The sequence below is a fragment of the Echinops telfairi genome, unplaced genomic scaffold (genome assembly GCF_000313985.2).
Source record: "Echinops telfairi isolate 266 unplaced genomic scaffold, ASM31398v2 ScPeMD7_60;HRSCAF=208, whole genome shotgun sequence".
Classification (NCBI taxonomy): domain Eukaryota; kingdom Metazoa; phylum Chordata; class Mammalia; order Afrosoricida; family Tenrecidae; genus Echinops; species Echinops telfairi.
In genome coordinates this window covers 909806-926687 of record NW_022103958.1, presented here as the reverse complement: position 1 = coordinate 926687, position 16882 = coordinate 909806, and the positions used below count along the sequence as shown (strand labels likewise).

General features: G+C 35.2%; 1 protein-coding gene across 1 annotated transcript; it reads right to left on the bottom strand.

The window, feature by feature from the left end:
- Positions 1–7477: 7477 nt before the first annotated feature.
- Positions 7478–8422, bottom strand: LOC101659632 (olfactory receptor 5F1). Its single transcript, XM_004708387.1, has one exon. The coding sequence runs from the start codon at positions 8420–8422 to the stop codon at positions 7478–7480; it is 945 nt and encodes a 314-aa protein (XP_004708444.1).
- Between the last annotated feature and the right edge of the window lie 8460 nt (positions 8423–16882).

The window sequence follows — 16882 nt, the reverse complement described above, 5'->3', positions numbered from 1 at the left end:
CCACTAGTGTGCATATTTTGTTAGCTTAAAATTGTGCTGTTTCTGAGTCTTTTAAATTTGTTGTTTTATTTTTTCTTGTTCCTCAGATTTCAGTATTCACAGCTGGCTTAACTTCATGATTTGTTGATGCTGTCTTGTACCATTTTAAATTTGTTATGCATCTCTCTATTAAAGTTAACACTACAGTAGTGAATTTTTAACTGAAGAATTTCTGTTTGGTTCTTTTAAAACACATATATAATTTCATTCATGTGGTGGTTACATAATCTCCTGTCAACTTCAGTGAAGGGGTAGAGTCTCACCTGTCAATCAGGTCACAGCTTGATACCTCATTTGTAGGTGCGACAGAGAAAAATAGCTCATTGGAGGTCAGACCCACTCTCTGCCTTCCCTTTCCTGCTATTGAGACACTCAGAGAGCTGGAGGAGACAAGTGGAGACCCACACCAGTGTTAAGATGTGTCCACTGCCACTGGATCCATAAGACCTTCGACCCACTGGTCTGTGATCTTCCTGCATTTGGTATCATTGCATACCGCGTGAGTCTTAAGAGGAAATTCTGGGTTAGCATCAGACATATAGGCTAATATCAGACTTACGGACTTGATCTGGACTGGACTGAGATATGTTCTCAATATACAGCTGCTCATTTATATAAACTTTTTTCTTATACACAGATGAGTGTCAATGATTTTGTTTCACTAGTTAATCCAGACAAACAAATTCAAATTTTTTCTTAATAAGGCATTTTAACTTATAACTCTAAATTTCTAACCATTTTTCATTTACTTCTTTGAACACATGTGTAATCACTAATAATATTATTGTCTTATAAATTCAAAATATAGCCCCTCATGTTTGAGATGAACTTTGTCATCAGCCAAAGTATTAAATACTTTTTGACTTTGTGACAGATTAATCAAACAAAGAAATATGGACCCCTTTACAGCAGTTTCCTGTAAATGTTATTTTCCTACGGTTGGAACTCTATTTCTTCAAATTGAATTGAAATTTTATTGTTTATAAATGCGTGTTACAATTTCGGGTATAAAAGAATGTTTAGATATCATTTTGTGAGAATATTGGAAATCATATCCTTCCTCACTCCTCACTGCCCTCTCCACCCTCCCTCCACACACATTGACTTGCCTACACACTCCAGTAAATTTCATTGCCAGTGACTTTCTTGTTTGCTTTTAACTTTGGCTCTGTTTGTTACTGTTTACTGTTACTGTTTATTAATCCTTTTTCTGTACTAATTCTGTAAATTTTGCATTTCATATATTATGAAGTTTTATGTTCGGTTTTTGTTAGCTGATGCACCAACTAATTATTGTTTATACATTTTCTTAAATAATTTTATCCTTTGTTGAAAAGTGTGTGTGTGTGTGTGTGTGTGTGTGTATGTGTGTGTGTTAGGACATACCTTCAATGCTCAGGCAATTTGCAGCTCAAAATTTCCTTTTCTTTTTTTAAGTTAATTGTGTTAGGGTATGTTGTTTAGAGAAACAAATCCAGGGACATTCATATATTATAAGAAAGAGCTTTATATCAAGAAGTAATTATACATCATGAAGGCACCCTAGCCCAGTCCAACTAAAGTCCATAAACATCATGCTAGTCCATAAATCCCTTGTCAGATTCACATAGCCACATGCCAGTAATGCAGAATGCTGAACAGGGAAGTAGGAAGATCACAGGCCTCGGGGTGCAGAGTTGAGCAGATCCAAGGTCAGAGTGCCAACAGCTCCCAGGGCCACATGGAGCCACACTTTGAGGCAAGCAGAGTTCCAGTGAGCAGGAAGACAAAGAGGCAGAGATCAGTTCCCAGAGTCCTTCACTCTTATTCAAAACACCAACCCCTCGAGGAGGTTTCATCAAGCTATCATTTGATGACAGGTTTGACTACACCCCTAGCCAGAAGTGTGTAGTTGACATAAAATCATCCAGTTACCACAATAATGCATCTGTGTATTTTAATTTACAATTTTGGTGCACATATACTTAATACTTCATATTTAAAATACAATTTCAACTTAATTTATAATCCTTTATATGCGAGTCAGCAATTTTTTTATCTGTAAAGAAACACATACCAAATATTTTTGACTTTATAAGCTACATATGATTTTTTTTGCATTGTATTGGGAGCTCCTACAGATATTACAATCCATAGTTCAATTAGATCCAGCAAAATTGTGCAATTATGTTTAAAAAAAAACAGTTTCAAAATGTTTTCTTTCTCCTGGAACTCTTTGATATCAGCTCCCCTTTATCCCCTCCCTCCTCCACCCTACCCCCCAAGAACCCTTGTTATTATAGTACATTTTATTTATTTATCTATTTATTTTTGCTGTATCTTACACCGTCTTATGTATCCATTCACTACCATTCTGCTATCTGTTCACCTCTAGTGGGGTTATATAGTCATTATTGCTCTCAGTTCCCCTTTCACGCCCTCCGCCGAACCCCCACCCCACCCCACTCTCCGTATCCTCTGGGAATCATTACTCATGTTGAATCTATTTGTTGAACAGTCTTCTTGGTATGTTTCTTATGACCCTTTAAAATGTCAAAAATCATTTTAAGCTCATGAGTAATATAAGCACAGGCCGTAGACCAGAGCTGGCCTTCTAGTCATAGTATCAGATGGCTGCTTAAATCAATTACTATGAGTAGAATGCAAACCATGAAAAATTCTGAATAGAAAATAAAATTAGTCATTTTGTTGATGTCAAGAAGATATTATATATAGTTTGGAAAATATATAATACATTTAGGAATTTTGTAATATCTAGATATATTACTAATTTAACCACTGCTGATTCATAAATAGAACTCCATACAAAGATATTCATAATACTGACCAAATATACAGTGGTATTTGATACTTTAGCAAAAATATTCATTTTATGATAGTATAGAATCTGAAGATCAGCCTGATGTGAAAGATTGAGGCTTTCTCAGATGTTTCCCACAGATCTACACATGCACACAGGATCTCACAGGTCTCAAGGAACATTTCAGAAATTTTCAAAACCCCATGGGGCTATGAGTCATCAGATTTGTGATTTTTGTATGCTTAGTCCATTTCTTGTTTGCCTCCAGTTGTATTGCAGTTTCAGGCAGATGTGATGTTAAACAATAACAATAAACCATAAAAAAAAAGTTAACAATAAGCAATGTTAAACATCGTTTTTCCCTCAACAAATCCCTGAAGCTATGACCATATTCACAAAGGGCAGTCTGAGCCAGGTAAATTAAAACAGCACTTTATGAATAGGATTTTTTTCAGGTTTATCCTTTAGGTCCATTTGATGCATGAATCTTGTTTCCTATTCCTTTAGTTAGTTTTGAATATTTCATTATGCTTTGTGTGAAAGTTTGCAGAGCAAATTAGCTTCTCATTTGAGAATGTATGCACACTTTGCTTTAGGGCATTGCTTGAGATCTTGACAGAACGGCATCCTTCCTCCTTCTGCCTGGGTGTCTGCTTTTGCTTTCTCCTTCTTTCCTGCCACTTCATGCCTTCTGAACTTTAGTTTTAGGCAAAGCTACCCTTTTGATCTCATATGATTTATTGTCCTGAGAAGCATGTTTTTCACAGGATGCTTTTGTTCCCTTTCTAAGGATGTCTTTTGTTTGGGTGAAAGTTAATACCCAACCTGGGTTCTATTTAAATTCTGAAAAGGGTCTAAGAGCCATAATCTCAGGGGTTCCACCAGGCTCTATCAGATCAGTACGTCTGGTCTTTGAATGATTTTGAATTTTGTTCTACGTCTTCTCCCACTCTATCCAGGATTTTCTATTTTGATTCCAGTCAGAGTGATCAGTTAGGGCCACTGGGAACCATCCACTGCTGCTGGTCTCAGGCCCATGGAGGCTATGGTTCAGGAAGTTCATTAATCCTTTGAATTAATTGTTTCCTTGAGTCCTAGATTTTATTCACTATTCTTAACTCTGTAAGAGGGGCTCCATAGCTATAGCTTAGATGGCTTTAGACAGCTTTTAAGCCCCCACTTGCTGCTCACTATAGTAGGATGTAGAGCATTGTATTTCTGGATTATATTATGTCACTTGACCTAGATGTTCCCCAAGCCTATGGTCTTATGCCTGCAAGTCCAGTGACTCAGCTATTCAAGGTGTTGTTAATGGCAAAGAATTTATCATACTTTGGCCCCTGTTACATGGATGCATTTGCAACACATGCAAGTGTGAATGTAGAAATACCCTCTGTCAAACGTATATATGAGCATGGATATACACCCATTCACCATCCTTCATCTGTTCTGCTTGTATGTCTAGCTATGCTCCCATGTATATACTGTACATGATGCTGTTGTTGAGGAATGTGTGTGTAATACTATTTATCATCGAAGCCATTTCCTCTTGTGCGTCTCCTTGCACTGCTCATACTGTGCTGCTCTCCTTCCCCCTTGTTGCACTTGACCTTTGCCTTCACCCAAGTTAGTGTAAGTCTGTTCTAGTTACTGATTTTCTCTCTCCCCTTCATGGGCCTGACCATCATCAGATTATATTTCTCCGTGTGAACCGTTTGTTGTTTTTTAAATATTAGTCTTGGACAATATTTGTTCTTTTGTGATTTAGTAATTTCACTAGGCATAATGTCCTCAAGGTTCATACATATTATGGGGGATTTAGGAAATCCACATTTATTCTTTAATAGTATGTAGTATTCTATTTTTATATGTGCCATAATTTGTTTATCCACTCATCGGCGGATGGGCAGCTTGGTGACTTATCTATATTCCTATCATTGATAATTGTGAGATGAACATGACTATGCATATACTAGTTTTCGTCATGCTCTTGTTTCTCTGGGCTATAAACCTGTTTCTGGTCCATATTGTATCTCTCTCAATTTTTTAAATAGAAGTACTTTATCATTTTCCATAATAGAAGTATTAGTTTATGTTCCTACCAGCAGTGTATAAGCATTTCATTCATCCTCTAAACATTCCAATATTTTTATATGCTGTTTTTGAGTGAAGTTATTATTGGTATCTCATTGTAGATTTGATTTGCAACTCTCTAATGGAAAATAATCATAAGCATACCTTCCCATTTATGTTCTACATTTCTAGATTTGTGATGTACACATGTTATGTAAATAGGTCCCTAATGTAAAGTTTTTCTCCTCTCTCATAAATACACAATATATATGATCATAAGCATATATATGGTAAATTATTTATGATAATTAGTATAATCTACATTAACATTACATGTGTTGAGGAAAGGAATTTTTCCACTGTGTATTAATGTGTTGAGCTTCTAAATTTCAGCAGTCAATTTAGTTGCAAATTCTAATCAAGAATGAATACATTGAGCAGGACAAAGGCTAATGACAAATACTTCAAACCTTCTTTAATGAATTTTAATATATGAATTACTCAAAAAAATGTGCTAAGGAAACATTTATAAACACCTATACATATTTTACTAATAAAATAACATCAAATATTCACATGTCAGGAAAAAGTTGTTAAAGTCGAAAAAGAGAGAACAGTACAAATGCAGCAAAAGACATATCATAGAAGAGGGTTTAGCAAATATTATCAAGTGCTAAGGTGAGATGAGGATAAGAAAATCACATGCAAAATAATAATTAGGAGTGGCACCACTTTTAAAAGCTTCGAGCTTAGGGTAAATAAAAAAGGCAAAGGGGGCAAAAAGATTTTCCAATTAAAGGTATTAAACAATAGGCAAGAAAATTATAAAATAAAATTATTTTACCACAAATGATTATGAACTGTTGCAATGCCACAATTAAGCACGTGGCTACAGGTGGACAGAGTGATGGTTAGAACGGCCCCAGCAGCTTCTTAAGAGAAAGACCTAGTGATTTGCTCCGTAAACATCTGCAGCCTAGAAAACCTAAGAGGATGGTTCTGCTCTTTGAGATGTGATCACAGTCAGTCTAAAGGGACTCAATGGCACCTGACCACACAGACAGGAATAATGAGTCAGGGCAGGAATCAACCATACATCAAGGGCACACAGCCCTTTGATAAATATTGAGCCAACATCATTTAGTGGTGACTGTTCCTGAAGTTGATGGTATTTGTATAACTTGTAAATTCAATACATTAGATGAGGAGAGTTGAATTAAAAGCTAATGATAGGTCAAAATAAGTGTAACCCTGGTAGCGTGGTGGGTTATACCTTAGGCTTCTCACTGCAAAGTGAGCAGTTCAAAACTGCCAGTGGTTCCACAGGAGACAGAAGCGGCTCTCCACTCCTGTAAAGACTTAAAGTCTTGGAAACCCATAGGGGGGTTTAGATCTTGTCATCTTGGGACTCTATCAGTCAGAATGCAGTTTTGATTGCAGTGAGCATTTTGTTTATATTTGTTGGCATGTTTGTTTGGTTGTTGGAATATTTCATAATATTCTAAATATCAGAAAAAATAGATTTGATCTCCAAATTGTTTCTATTTCCAAATTCCACACCAGAAATAACATTATATGAGCATTTGCTTTTATAATAGTTAAGTCATGGATATGAATCGCTGAAAACATACATTGTAAGTGCACCTTTTTAATGCTTACTTGTAGATGAAGTATGCTTAATATTAATATATAGATAAATTTTAGATATTTATTGAAAATTGAGAAAATAATTCTACCAAAGGTAAGTCATGAGGCAATTTGAAGGAATCCATATCATATTCATTCACTGAATATATATTGAACTCCTTTGGAGCTATGGGCTTCTTGAAACCTTCTTAGTGTCTGGGTGTGTTTGGACCTGATTCTGTGTTGTCGTCCAGGAGAGAGAAAAAAACACAAAGTGCATTAGAAGGCTTTGAGGAGAAGGATAAGCTATGGAAGGAGTGCTCTTATTGGTGCATTCTATTCAGTCAGCAGTATTCTCAATCTCACATTTCTGTACAAACTTATATTTATTCCTTAATGAATGGATGTGTATATACGTATATGGAATGATAAAAAAGTTTTTGGAAATTCAGACTTGTAGTAGAACTATAGCCCTGAAGTTTGATCCAAGCATAACCCTCCTTGAGATATATTAAAACTTTTAAAGGAAAATCCATGATAACACTGACTCATTAAAAAAATATGTGGCATGTGAAAAGCAGTTATCTTAAAATGTGAGAAAATGAATGCATAGCCCAAACTATTCTAGGTGATTAGTCATCTAATACTATAATTTTCATCTATAAACATGTAAACCCCTACGTCCTTAATTTCCATGAGCAAGATTTTCTTATAAATTAGCTCTATCTTTAAGGACTGGGTGGAGTTTAATTATAAGGTGAAGTTTCCGTGGTCCTATGTTCATATTTTAATTTTTCAGATTTCTAAAAGGAAACATAGATCTTTCAGCATATACAGAACGTGTTTACTTTGAATGAGTCTGGTGAACACCAATATGTTTCATCTAGCTTCTGAATGATAATGAAATATTCTACTTATTTCAAAAAATTAACCAGACAATCATAGAAATGAAGAGATTCTCTTCCTGGTAATTACATTCCAAAATGCCGCCTTTACTTCCTTATTCCTGAGGCTGTAGATCAGGGGATTCAACATGGGGATCACCACTGTGTAGAACACAGAAGCCACTTTGTCCCGATTCAGGGCGTAGCTAGAACTGGGTCTCAGATAAGTATAGATGGATGTTGCAAAGAACAGAGTGATAGCCGTCAAGTGGGAAGCACAAGTTGAGAGTGCCTTGTGCCTCCCCTCCCCGGAATGCATACGGAAGATGGAGAAGAGGATGTAAGAGTAGGACGTGAGGATGACCAGCAGAGAACCGACCATATTCACACCAGCAAAAGTGGAAAAGATGCTTTCATTCAGGCGTGTGTCAGAACAAGAGAGCTTAAAAAGAGGGGGGCTATCGCAGAAGAAATGGTGGATGATATTGGGGCCACAGAATGGCAAACTGCTCACATAACTTGTGTTAACCATGGAGTTCAGCAATCCAGCTGAAAAGGCTCCCGTGGCCATTTTAAGACAGACTGCTCTGGGCATTGCTAAGGAGTAAAGGAGGGGGTTACATATGGCCACATAACGGTCGTAAGCCATTAAGCCAAAGAGGATGCACTCTGTCGTTGCCAGGGCGATAAAGAAATACATCTGCAGGAAGCAACCAGCAAAGGAGATGCTTTTCTTCTCAGACAGTAGATCTACCAGCATCTTTGGGGTGATAGTGGATGAGTAGCAAACATCCACAAAGGACAAGTTAGCCAGGAAGAAATACATGGGTGTGTGCAGTCGAGAATCAATCCTGATGAGCATGATCATTCCCAAATTCCCCAGAACTGTAAATATGTAAACCACTAAAAAGAGCACAAATAGGATAATCTGTAACTCCAGGGTGTCTGCTAATCCTGACAGGATGAACTCAGTCAATAAGGTGTCGTTTTTTCTGATCATGTGTTACAGACACAGTTTGTTTAAACCTTGTATTAGTTGTCGATATATGCCTCTCCAAAACTTTACAGGAAGAAGTTGTTTTGTCAATGAGGATATTTACAGGTGGGGAGAAATTAGCATGGAAAATGGGATGACTGAAAAAAAAAAGAGGAAAATAAGGCATTACTTGAAAACAAATTTGTTTTTCAAAGCATTTATATGAATTGAAGCCAGCTTGTAAGATTTTGAATTACTTAGTTAAATCCACAGACTCTGGCTTCTGAAAATATATATTGTTTCCTTATATGGATACCATACCACAATAAAATGCAATGCAATATGCTCTCCAAAGCCTCCCTGATTCTCTGTATAATTATGTAACTCAAGGATCATATTTTCTCTCCCTTAAACCTACTCTGCACAATCATCAAGTAAGGAATTAAATAAAAGACTTACAATATCGCTATTGAAAGCATGCATTTAATATTTTATTTCATTATGCTATCAAGCCACTAGATTAGCAAGCAACTATGAATAAATAATTCACATAATTCATTTATGAAATTGAATCTTTAAGTAAAGTTAAACTTAATTTTTTTAAATGCTGCTGTACTGATATATTAGAATTCCATTTAAAGGTGTAGTTATAAGTAATTTATCATGCATATATAGATGAATTGTAAGGCTAATATTATATTAAATTATCTACATAAAATGAAACTGGTACAGTAAATGGTACAAATACAATACAACCAAATATGTATAGTGTCCTTGTTAACACATGCCCCAGCTGAGTAATATGCTTTCAAACCTTACACGGTTTGAAACTTAAATTAACAGCTTGTTACTGTTGTGTGTTCATCTGATTCCAATTCATTGTAACACAATATGACAAAATAGAATGACTGCACAATCATTTGCCCAAATTTTCCCTGGATATAGTTTTATGTAGTTCTAGGTAGCAACAGTTTTGACAATTTAGGCTAAGTGATATTTTGACTTCCATTATAACCAGAATGTTTGTCTCACTTTAAAAAGTGAAGGCATTACTTGAAATAACAGTGTTTTTTATAAGATTTGTACCCATATTCAATCAATGCCCTTTAATATCAGCCATGATATTTCTCTGTTATTGTGAAAAATAATAACAGATTATTAACATTTCTTTACTAGATAGTATCTTACCTGCAAAGTTTATCATTTCCTTTAATATCATGAGATACCATTTGTGAGTTAAAAAAGAAGAACAAAATTTTCATCAAAAAAGGCTAAGTAAATTACAATTATTTCTTTGTAGAATTTGAGACACCTTCTAAACAAATGCATCCTATGGTACTTTTATTTTGCTTTGTGTGTGTTTGTTTTTGGATGTTTTTCTTCTTCAAGAGGGTTGGGGACTGTGGGAATTAGATATAGGTATTAATTGTGAAATTAAATCTCTAGGGACAGGTAGTTCAGTCTCAAAAAAAAAAAAAAAGAAAATATCACACTAAGCATATGTAAATATATTTCAAAGGTGATGGTATCAGCCTTGTAGAAATTGTATCAAATTCATGATCTCTCTTCTATTTTAAAGCCATTCATCAAAGAAAAATTATAATATTTTAATTGACAATTTGCATTGCTTTTCTCTTGCTATTTTAATGTATTCTAAAGCAATAGATAACACACTCTCAAATTTGCATACCCTTTCTTACGCTATGTGTATCTATTTGGGTAAATTTAGCCTCCAATTTAACTCTATTCCTGAGTGAAATTAATGAACATGGGAATATTTTCAAAGAAATACTATTACATAAGAACTATATCAATGGATAACCAAACCTAGATTTTGTATGATTAATAACGTTTTAGTTGTTTGCAAGTATTTTCTGTATTATTCTCAAGAGTGGATGAAACTTCAGAATTTTTAGACTAAATCCACCAGTAGGAAAAAATGAAATACAATGAAATAAATAAACCTCATTGGAATTCACAGGAAAACGTCTACTTAAATGTCAGCTGTTTTTGAATCCGCTCCGACTCACAGCTACCTTGTGTACAACAGAACAAAACACTTCCCAGTGCTGCAATATCCCCACAACTGTTATGTTTGAGTCCTTTGTTAGAGTCATTGTTTCAGTCCAGATGGTTCAAGGTCTTTTTTGCCGACTCTTCACTTCACCGATCATGATGTCCTTTATCTGGGGAATGGTCTCTTTTGGTAACATATCCAAAGTTATATGAATTGAAGTCTGGACATGCCCTCTTCACCTTGGGAGCTCTAGAGGCTACTGACTGGAAGATCAGCAGTTTGACTCCACCCAGGAGGCTTTTTGATGAAAAAGGAACTGATACCAAGGGTTAAAGTAGAAAGAACTGTTTTGAAAAATGATGATGACAACATGTGTACAAATGTGCTTGACACAAGTCGCGTATGGATTATTATAGAAGCTGTAAGAGCAACCAATACAATTATTTCTTTAAAAATAAAAAGACTGACAGCCTTGGATATTGTATTGGGATTTCTTGATGACAATGCTTTTGAGGAAAATGGATAAACAATATTTTGGACATATTTGGAAGTATATATATATATACACACTATATATATATAGTTTCATCACATATTTGGAAGTATATATGTATATATATATATATATACACACACACACATATATATAGTTTCATTTCCTTGACAATTTGACATAGTATGACTTCACCTGCAAAAAGTCAGTATACTCAAATAATGTTAACTAACTCTCATAAAATGATGGTTTCTATATAGTTTTACAAATTTCCTGACCAAAATTTGGTGGGAAAGTCAGGTCAAGTTCCACAAAATGATTACTAATACCGGTAAGGATGCCTTGGGTTCATGTAAGAAAATGTTTCAGTCTTGATACGAGTGATTCAATCAGTTTCCTTTCAGGGCATATTTTCCAACATTATTCCCCAGTACCACTTAATCAGGAATTATTATTAAGATCTCTAAAGTGAATTTCTATTTTTCAATTGACTTATAATACACATATCATACAATTCAACAGTTCAATCATATCAAGAAGGGTTGTGCCATCATCACCACAAACAACTTTTGAATCTTTTTCTTGACTCCTCAGTTCTCTCTCCTGCTTTGTGACCCAGGAAATCCTTAATCCAGCTGATGTTTTCATAAATCCATCCATCCCTGTTTCCTTGTACAGACAAACACACAAAAGAAGGGCAAAAGGCAAGTCAGGCCCCAGCAACAATGACCATATAAAAGAGAGAAAGACGTCAATCTAAGAAAAGTCAGAGAATGTTAAAAATTTAGACTAAAGTCACAATGGGTCCAAAGAGAGATCTTGAACTAATGTCAAGGTGTTACACTCCAGCCTAAAGATAGCTGTTAAAACCCACTTTATGGTGCCTTTTGTCTGGTACTCAGCCTGTTCACATTTCTAGTCTATTGGCATTGAGCACTCACCAGGAACTCAATCCCTTTAGGGATCCTGCAAAAGAATTTTGGTCTACCATCCCCACCCATAGCACTCTACAAATTGAGTGCTTAGAATTTATGCACTGGTGCCTTCCCTTTATCAGGTTTGTATCTTATTATTTATAATCCTTGGATTGCACAAGGTCATGTCCTTCTTCTTTGTGGAGTTAGCTGACTCCTGACTTAGATGGTTGCTTACTTTGAGACAAAGTTTTAAGACCCCAGACAATTTTTTCATGATAGTCAGACACCGGCTGTCTTCTGATCCCTTCAGCACACTTTGTTGTGGCACCCATATCTTCAGTGATCTCCTCATAATGGAAAGTACTGGGCAGGGCCACGTCACCAAAGCTAGTTATTCATTTTTGAGAACTAAGATCATGTGAAAGCTGAAGTCCATACATATCATTGTTTTTTTATATGTCCCTAATTATAAAGTGAATTCCTATTGATTAATTTAGTGTCTATTGCTTCTATTATGTTGAATCTGACAACATGTGATGATAAAAGACACACAAAATGTGCCCCTGAATGCATGGAGGTTTTACTAAAGTAAATAAAAACATTTAAAAATTATTCATATCATGATTTTTATCTTCACATAACTAATTTTCAAGGATTTCATGTAAGGCGTTGAATATGATAGCATTGCTACTCACAGCCATCGAATAAATTCTGACTGACAGCAACTCTATAGGTTAAAGTAGCAGTTGCCCATATGGATTTCTGAGACTAACTCTTTACTGTAGTAGAAAGCTTCATCTTTCTCAGGAAGAGTAACAGCGGGCTTCAAATTGCTGACTTGTGGTTAGGAGCACAACTCATTTTCTTCCATATACTATCTTTTCATGAAAGACATTTTCTAAGGATACACAAGAAGAGTGTATTATACTATTTTTGTCCTTGATTTAAAAGAATTCAGAAAAATTAAGATTTACCATTATCTCTACGGTAGCATACTGATAGTATTAGTTCACCTTTTTCCTATATGTTCTCCCAAATGTCACATAATTCCTTCAACTGCTACTTTTTCAGAAAAAAATCAAAAAGGGATCAGTATTCAGTATATAAAATACATGCCGTTTGCTGGATTAAGACTGACATCTGACTTTATATAATTATATTTTAAACTGACCATCCATGATTATAACCTTGCATATGTTTCACTTTCTTATCTGTCACATAGATCATAAATAGGGGATCCCAAAGACTATTCAATTATAATCTATCATAATCAATTATAACTTATTCAATTATAAGGGCACACATTTTTAAACCTCAAATCTGCTGAGCTAAAAATCCAAAACTTATTTATATTTCCTATGTGCCCAGTAGATTTTAGCAGTCACTTTTGAAGTGTTTTTGCATAAATATTAGTCTTATTTATGTAGTTAAATAAGAAACTTACAATATCCATACCAAAAGCATGTATTCAATATTTATTTCATTGTGTTATCAAATCGCTGGACTAGCAAGAAATTATGAATAAGTAATTCACAAAATTCATTTAATAAATTGAATATTTAGGTAGAGTTAAACTCCAGTGACTGGTGACCCTTGGTAACATACCATATCCAATGTATTAGAAGTCAATTTATATGTGTAGTTATAATTAACTGTGTATCATACATACACAAATGAATTATAAGGCTAATACTATATTTAATTACTACACATAAAATGAAAAGGCTATATTAAATGGTACAAATACTAAATATGCACAGATTCCTTATTAAACCATGCCACAACTTAGTAATATGTTTTCCTAATAAGATTTGACACTTAAATTAGCCGCTTGTAATTGTTGTTGTGTGCCACTTGATTGAAATTCATTGTAACCCAATATAATAAGGTAGAACTAACTACCCCATAGGGTTTCCTAGGCTGTAATCTCTATGTGCACCTATGGGCAGTTCTCTCCCGTGGAATAGCTGGTGGGTTGAAACTGCTGACCTTTGTATTATCAGAAGAACGTTTACCCATGGCATCCCTAGGGCTCCTTAAGTTTACATATTACCAAGGTTAAAACTGATGTACCCCTAAATCAAACATTACTACTTCAGTCAGATAAAGCTACTTCCACCTAAAAAGCTTAAACTATAACTTTATCTAGAGATTGACCTTACTAGTTGGAGAGAGACTGTGGAACCCTCAAGACTACAGCCCTTTGTCACCCTTAGCATCTGGAAGTTAACTCATCTCAGTGTTAGAATTAGCAACCATATCAGGTCAACATTCACCCCAGGACAATACACAGGGAGTTGGGATAGACTCAGTACTCAGAACGCATTGCCATAGACTCAATTCTGAGTTACAGAGACCCTACTGAACAGGGCAGAACTTCCCCTGCAGATTTCTGACACTGTAACTCTTTACAAGAGTAGACACTCTCATTTTGCTCCTGAAGAACAGCTCGTGGATTTAATTTGCTGACTGTGTGGTTAGCAGCCCAGTGTGTGACCACTATTCCACTGCAGCTCCTTAGGAAAGAAACATACAGCAAATGGGTGACACAGTAGGAAGAAGAACATACGATGGTTACCCTGAGGAAATTGCAATAGATGAGTTGAAACACAATGTATGTGTAACCAACTGATGAAGCTTTAATACTGTAAAGCTTCACCTCATTCAAAATAGTTTTTTTAATGGCTTTATTTAAATTTCCTTTAAGTCTGAATTATAGTTGTTATACATCAATCAACCTCTCATTCTACAACAACATTTTTGTAGAATGGTGCATTAAATTTATTTTTAAGATATGTAAGTGTATAATTTTTTAACTTAATGGACATTGTCTCACATAATTTGGATATGGCATGTTGCCAAGGGTCACCAGTCACTGGAGAGCGACATCAAACTTAGTATCATAGAGATACTAAGGGAAAAATAGGAAGGTGCTCAGCAAGATGGATTGACACAATTGAAACCAGGAGCTCAAGCGTAGGAATAATTGTGAGGATGGTGCGGCCTGGCACTGTTTCATTCTATGAGTGGACACGACACAACGGCACCTAACGACACAATAGTGGAATACTAAAATATATAAGTGCATTTTTAAATCTATGATAAAGGCTTTTAAAATCACTGAGGTCTTACAACATGAAAGTGAATTTTTCCTTTATCTTTAAGGCTTTGAGATTTAACAGAATTTTGCATTATTTTGCTTTATCAGAATGTTCCAGCTCATACAAATCTTTACAATAACTATAAATAGTTACAAATTTCTAGTACTCCATGAAGTCTTTTAATTGTATTTAAGAAATCACTGGATTTTTGTCCTATCTCCATTCTTCTCTACTAGGTGTTATCAACCTCCCCAATGGGCCCTAAGGACTCCAGGTGCTGAGCAATGGCATTTCTTAGTACTCCACTAGACAGCTGATCTTAAAATTGTATATTGACATCTAAGTTCATAACATCTGTCACTCACTCATAAGACAGCACACACCATGATCCCACAATTCAATAAACTATTGGGGGAACTGTTACCATCTAAACACAAACCACTATATGCCTAGTAGTTTCTCCATCTGAAACAATGATGTCAGAGATGTGTTTTCTTGATGTTTGTCTTATAAGCTTTCCCCACTTCATTGTCCTTAATCTAAGGTATGTAATATGGTGTTTGGCTTGACCTTCTCCCCAATAAGTGATTAAAATTGCCAAAATGTAAATGACTGTCAGACTTGGAGAAACATCTATGGGATCATTTTACCAGCAAGGGTATAATGCTCACCATTATAAACATTATTGTTCTGCCACCTATCTTTTATCTGGTGATAACGTAGGAAACACAGAGACATGAAATATTTTTAATGATTGGGGATGACTATAAACGTAGCTGGGAAAATTGACTTGACAATAAGAGATATTCTTAATACTTATTATTATAAGACATGCATTTGTGTTATGAAAGGAAAACTGATTGTAAAGAGGATGAGGCATTTGGCTGATAACAGAAAAGTCAGTGGACTGAATATATCAGTGACTCGCCAGTAAAAAGAAGGAGTGCAGTCTGCTTCTGCAAAGACTTAGAGCATTAGACACTCTTTGGAGAAATTTCGCCTCGTTTTCTAGGATCGCTGTAAGTTGTCTTGACGCTCTAGCACTGACTTGTTTGGGTGCTTTGATATAAAATTAATTCTCTTAAGAATTAAAATGTTCACCTTATTAGAATTATTTTCTACAGAGGGAAGGGCTTGGGGAATGTATTTTTGAAGAGGGATTACCCTAAATTTGAGAACCTGAGGATCATGAACGTACGGCAGGCATGTCACATGTTGCTCTCTTACAGGACGACTGAGAGGCAACACAATGGCAACCAATAACAGCATGCTTTGGTGGAGCTTCACCAAATGGTGAATGGCCTTTTCAATGAATTTTCACCAAATGGTCGGTGACCTGGTTCTTTTGCTAAGTCTAATAGACTTGCTTCATCCATTACTTTATTTAAGTATCTGAAGAAGTTTGCACATCTGCTCAGTCTTCTTTCTCTGTACTTGTATACTTAGTTATGCCTATTTTTCAATCTGAATATATTGCAATTTTGAGATACTGCAGACAGTAGTTTAGACTTAAGGTGCATAGAAGACACACTCTAGTGCTCTGGCATTTTCTGGCTTTTGACTTGGTGTGAACTGAGTCCTCATCAAATGGAGGCTAGTGAATTGTATGCCGAGCTCTATATTGTCACATATCCATTTACTCGACTATTACCAAAAAATAAAATTCAGAATTATGTAGAAAGTGGTTTGAAAGAATAGCTTTAAGTAGCCTAATTTCTCAATCATTGATTTATGTAACAAAGATGATGCTCATTTTCTTCTTGTTTCAGATTTCCATGTATCTCGATTTTATTAAATAAGTGTCATCTTTTATAATTAAATGATTAAAAAAACATGTTTATACATCAAGAGTATAATGAAGCACTTCCTTACCAAACTCTTTTTATTTGTTTGTTTGTTTTTTAATCATTTTATTAGGGCCTCATACAACTCTTATCACAATCCATACATACATCA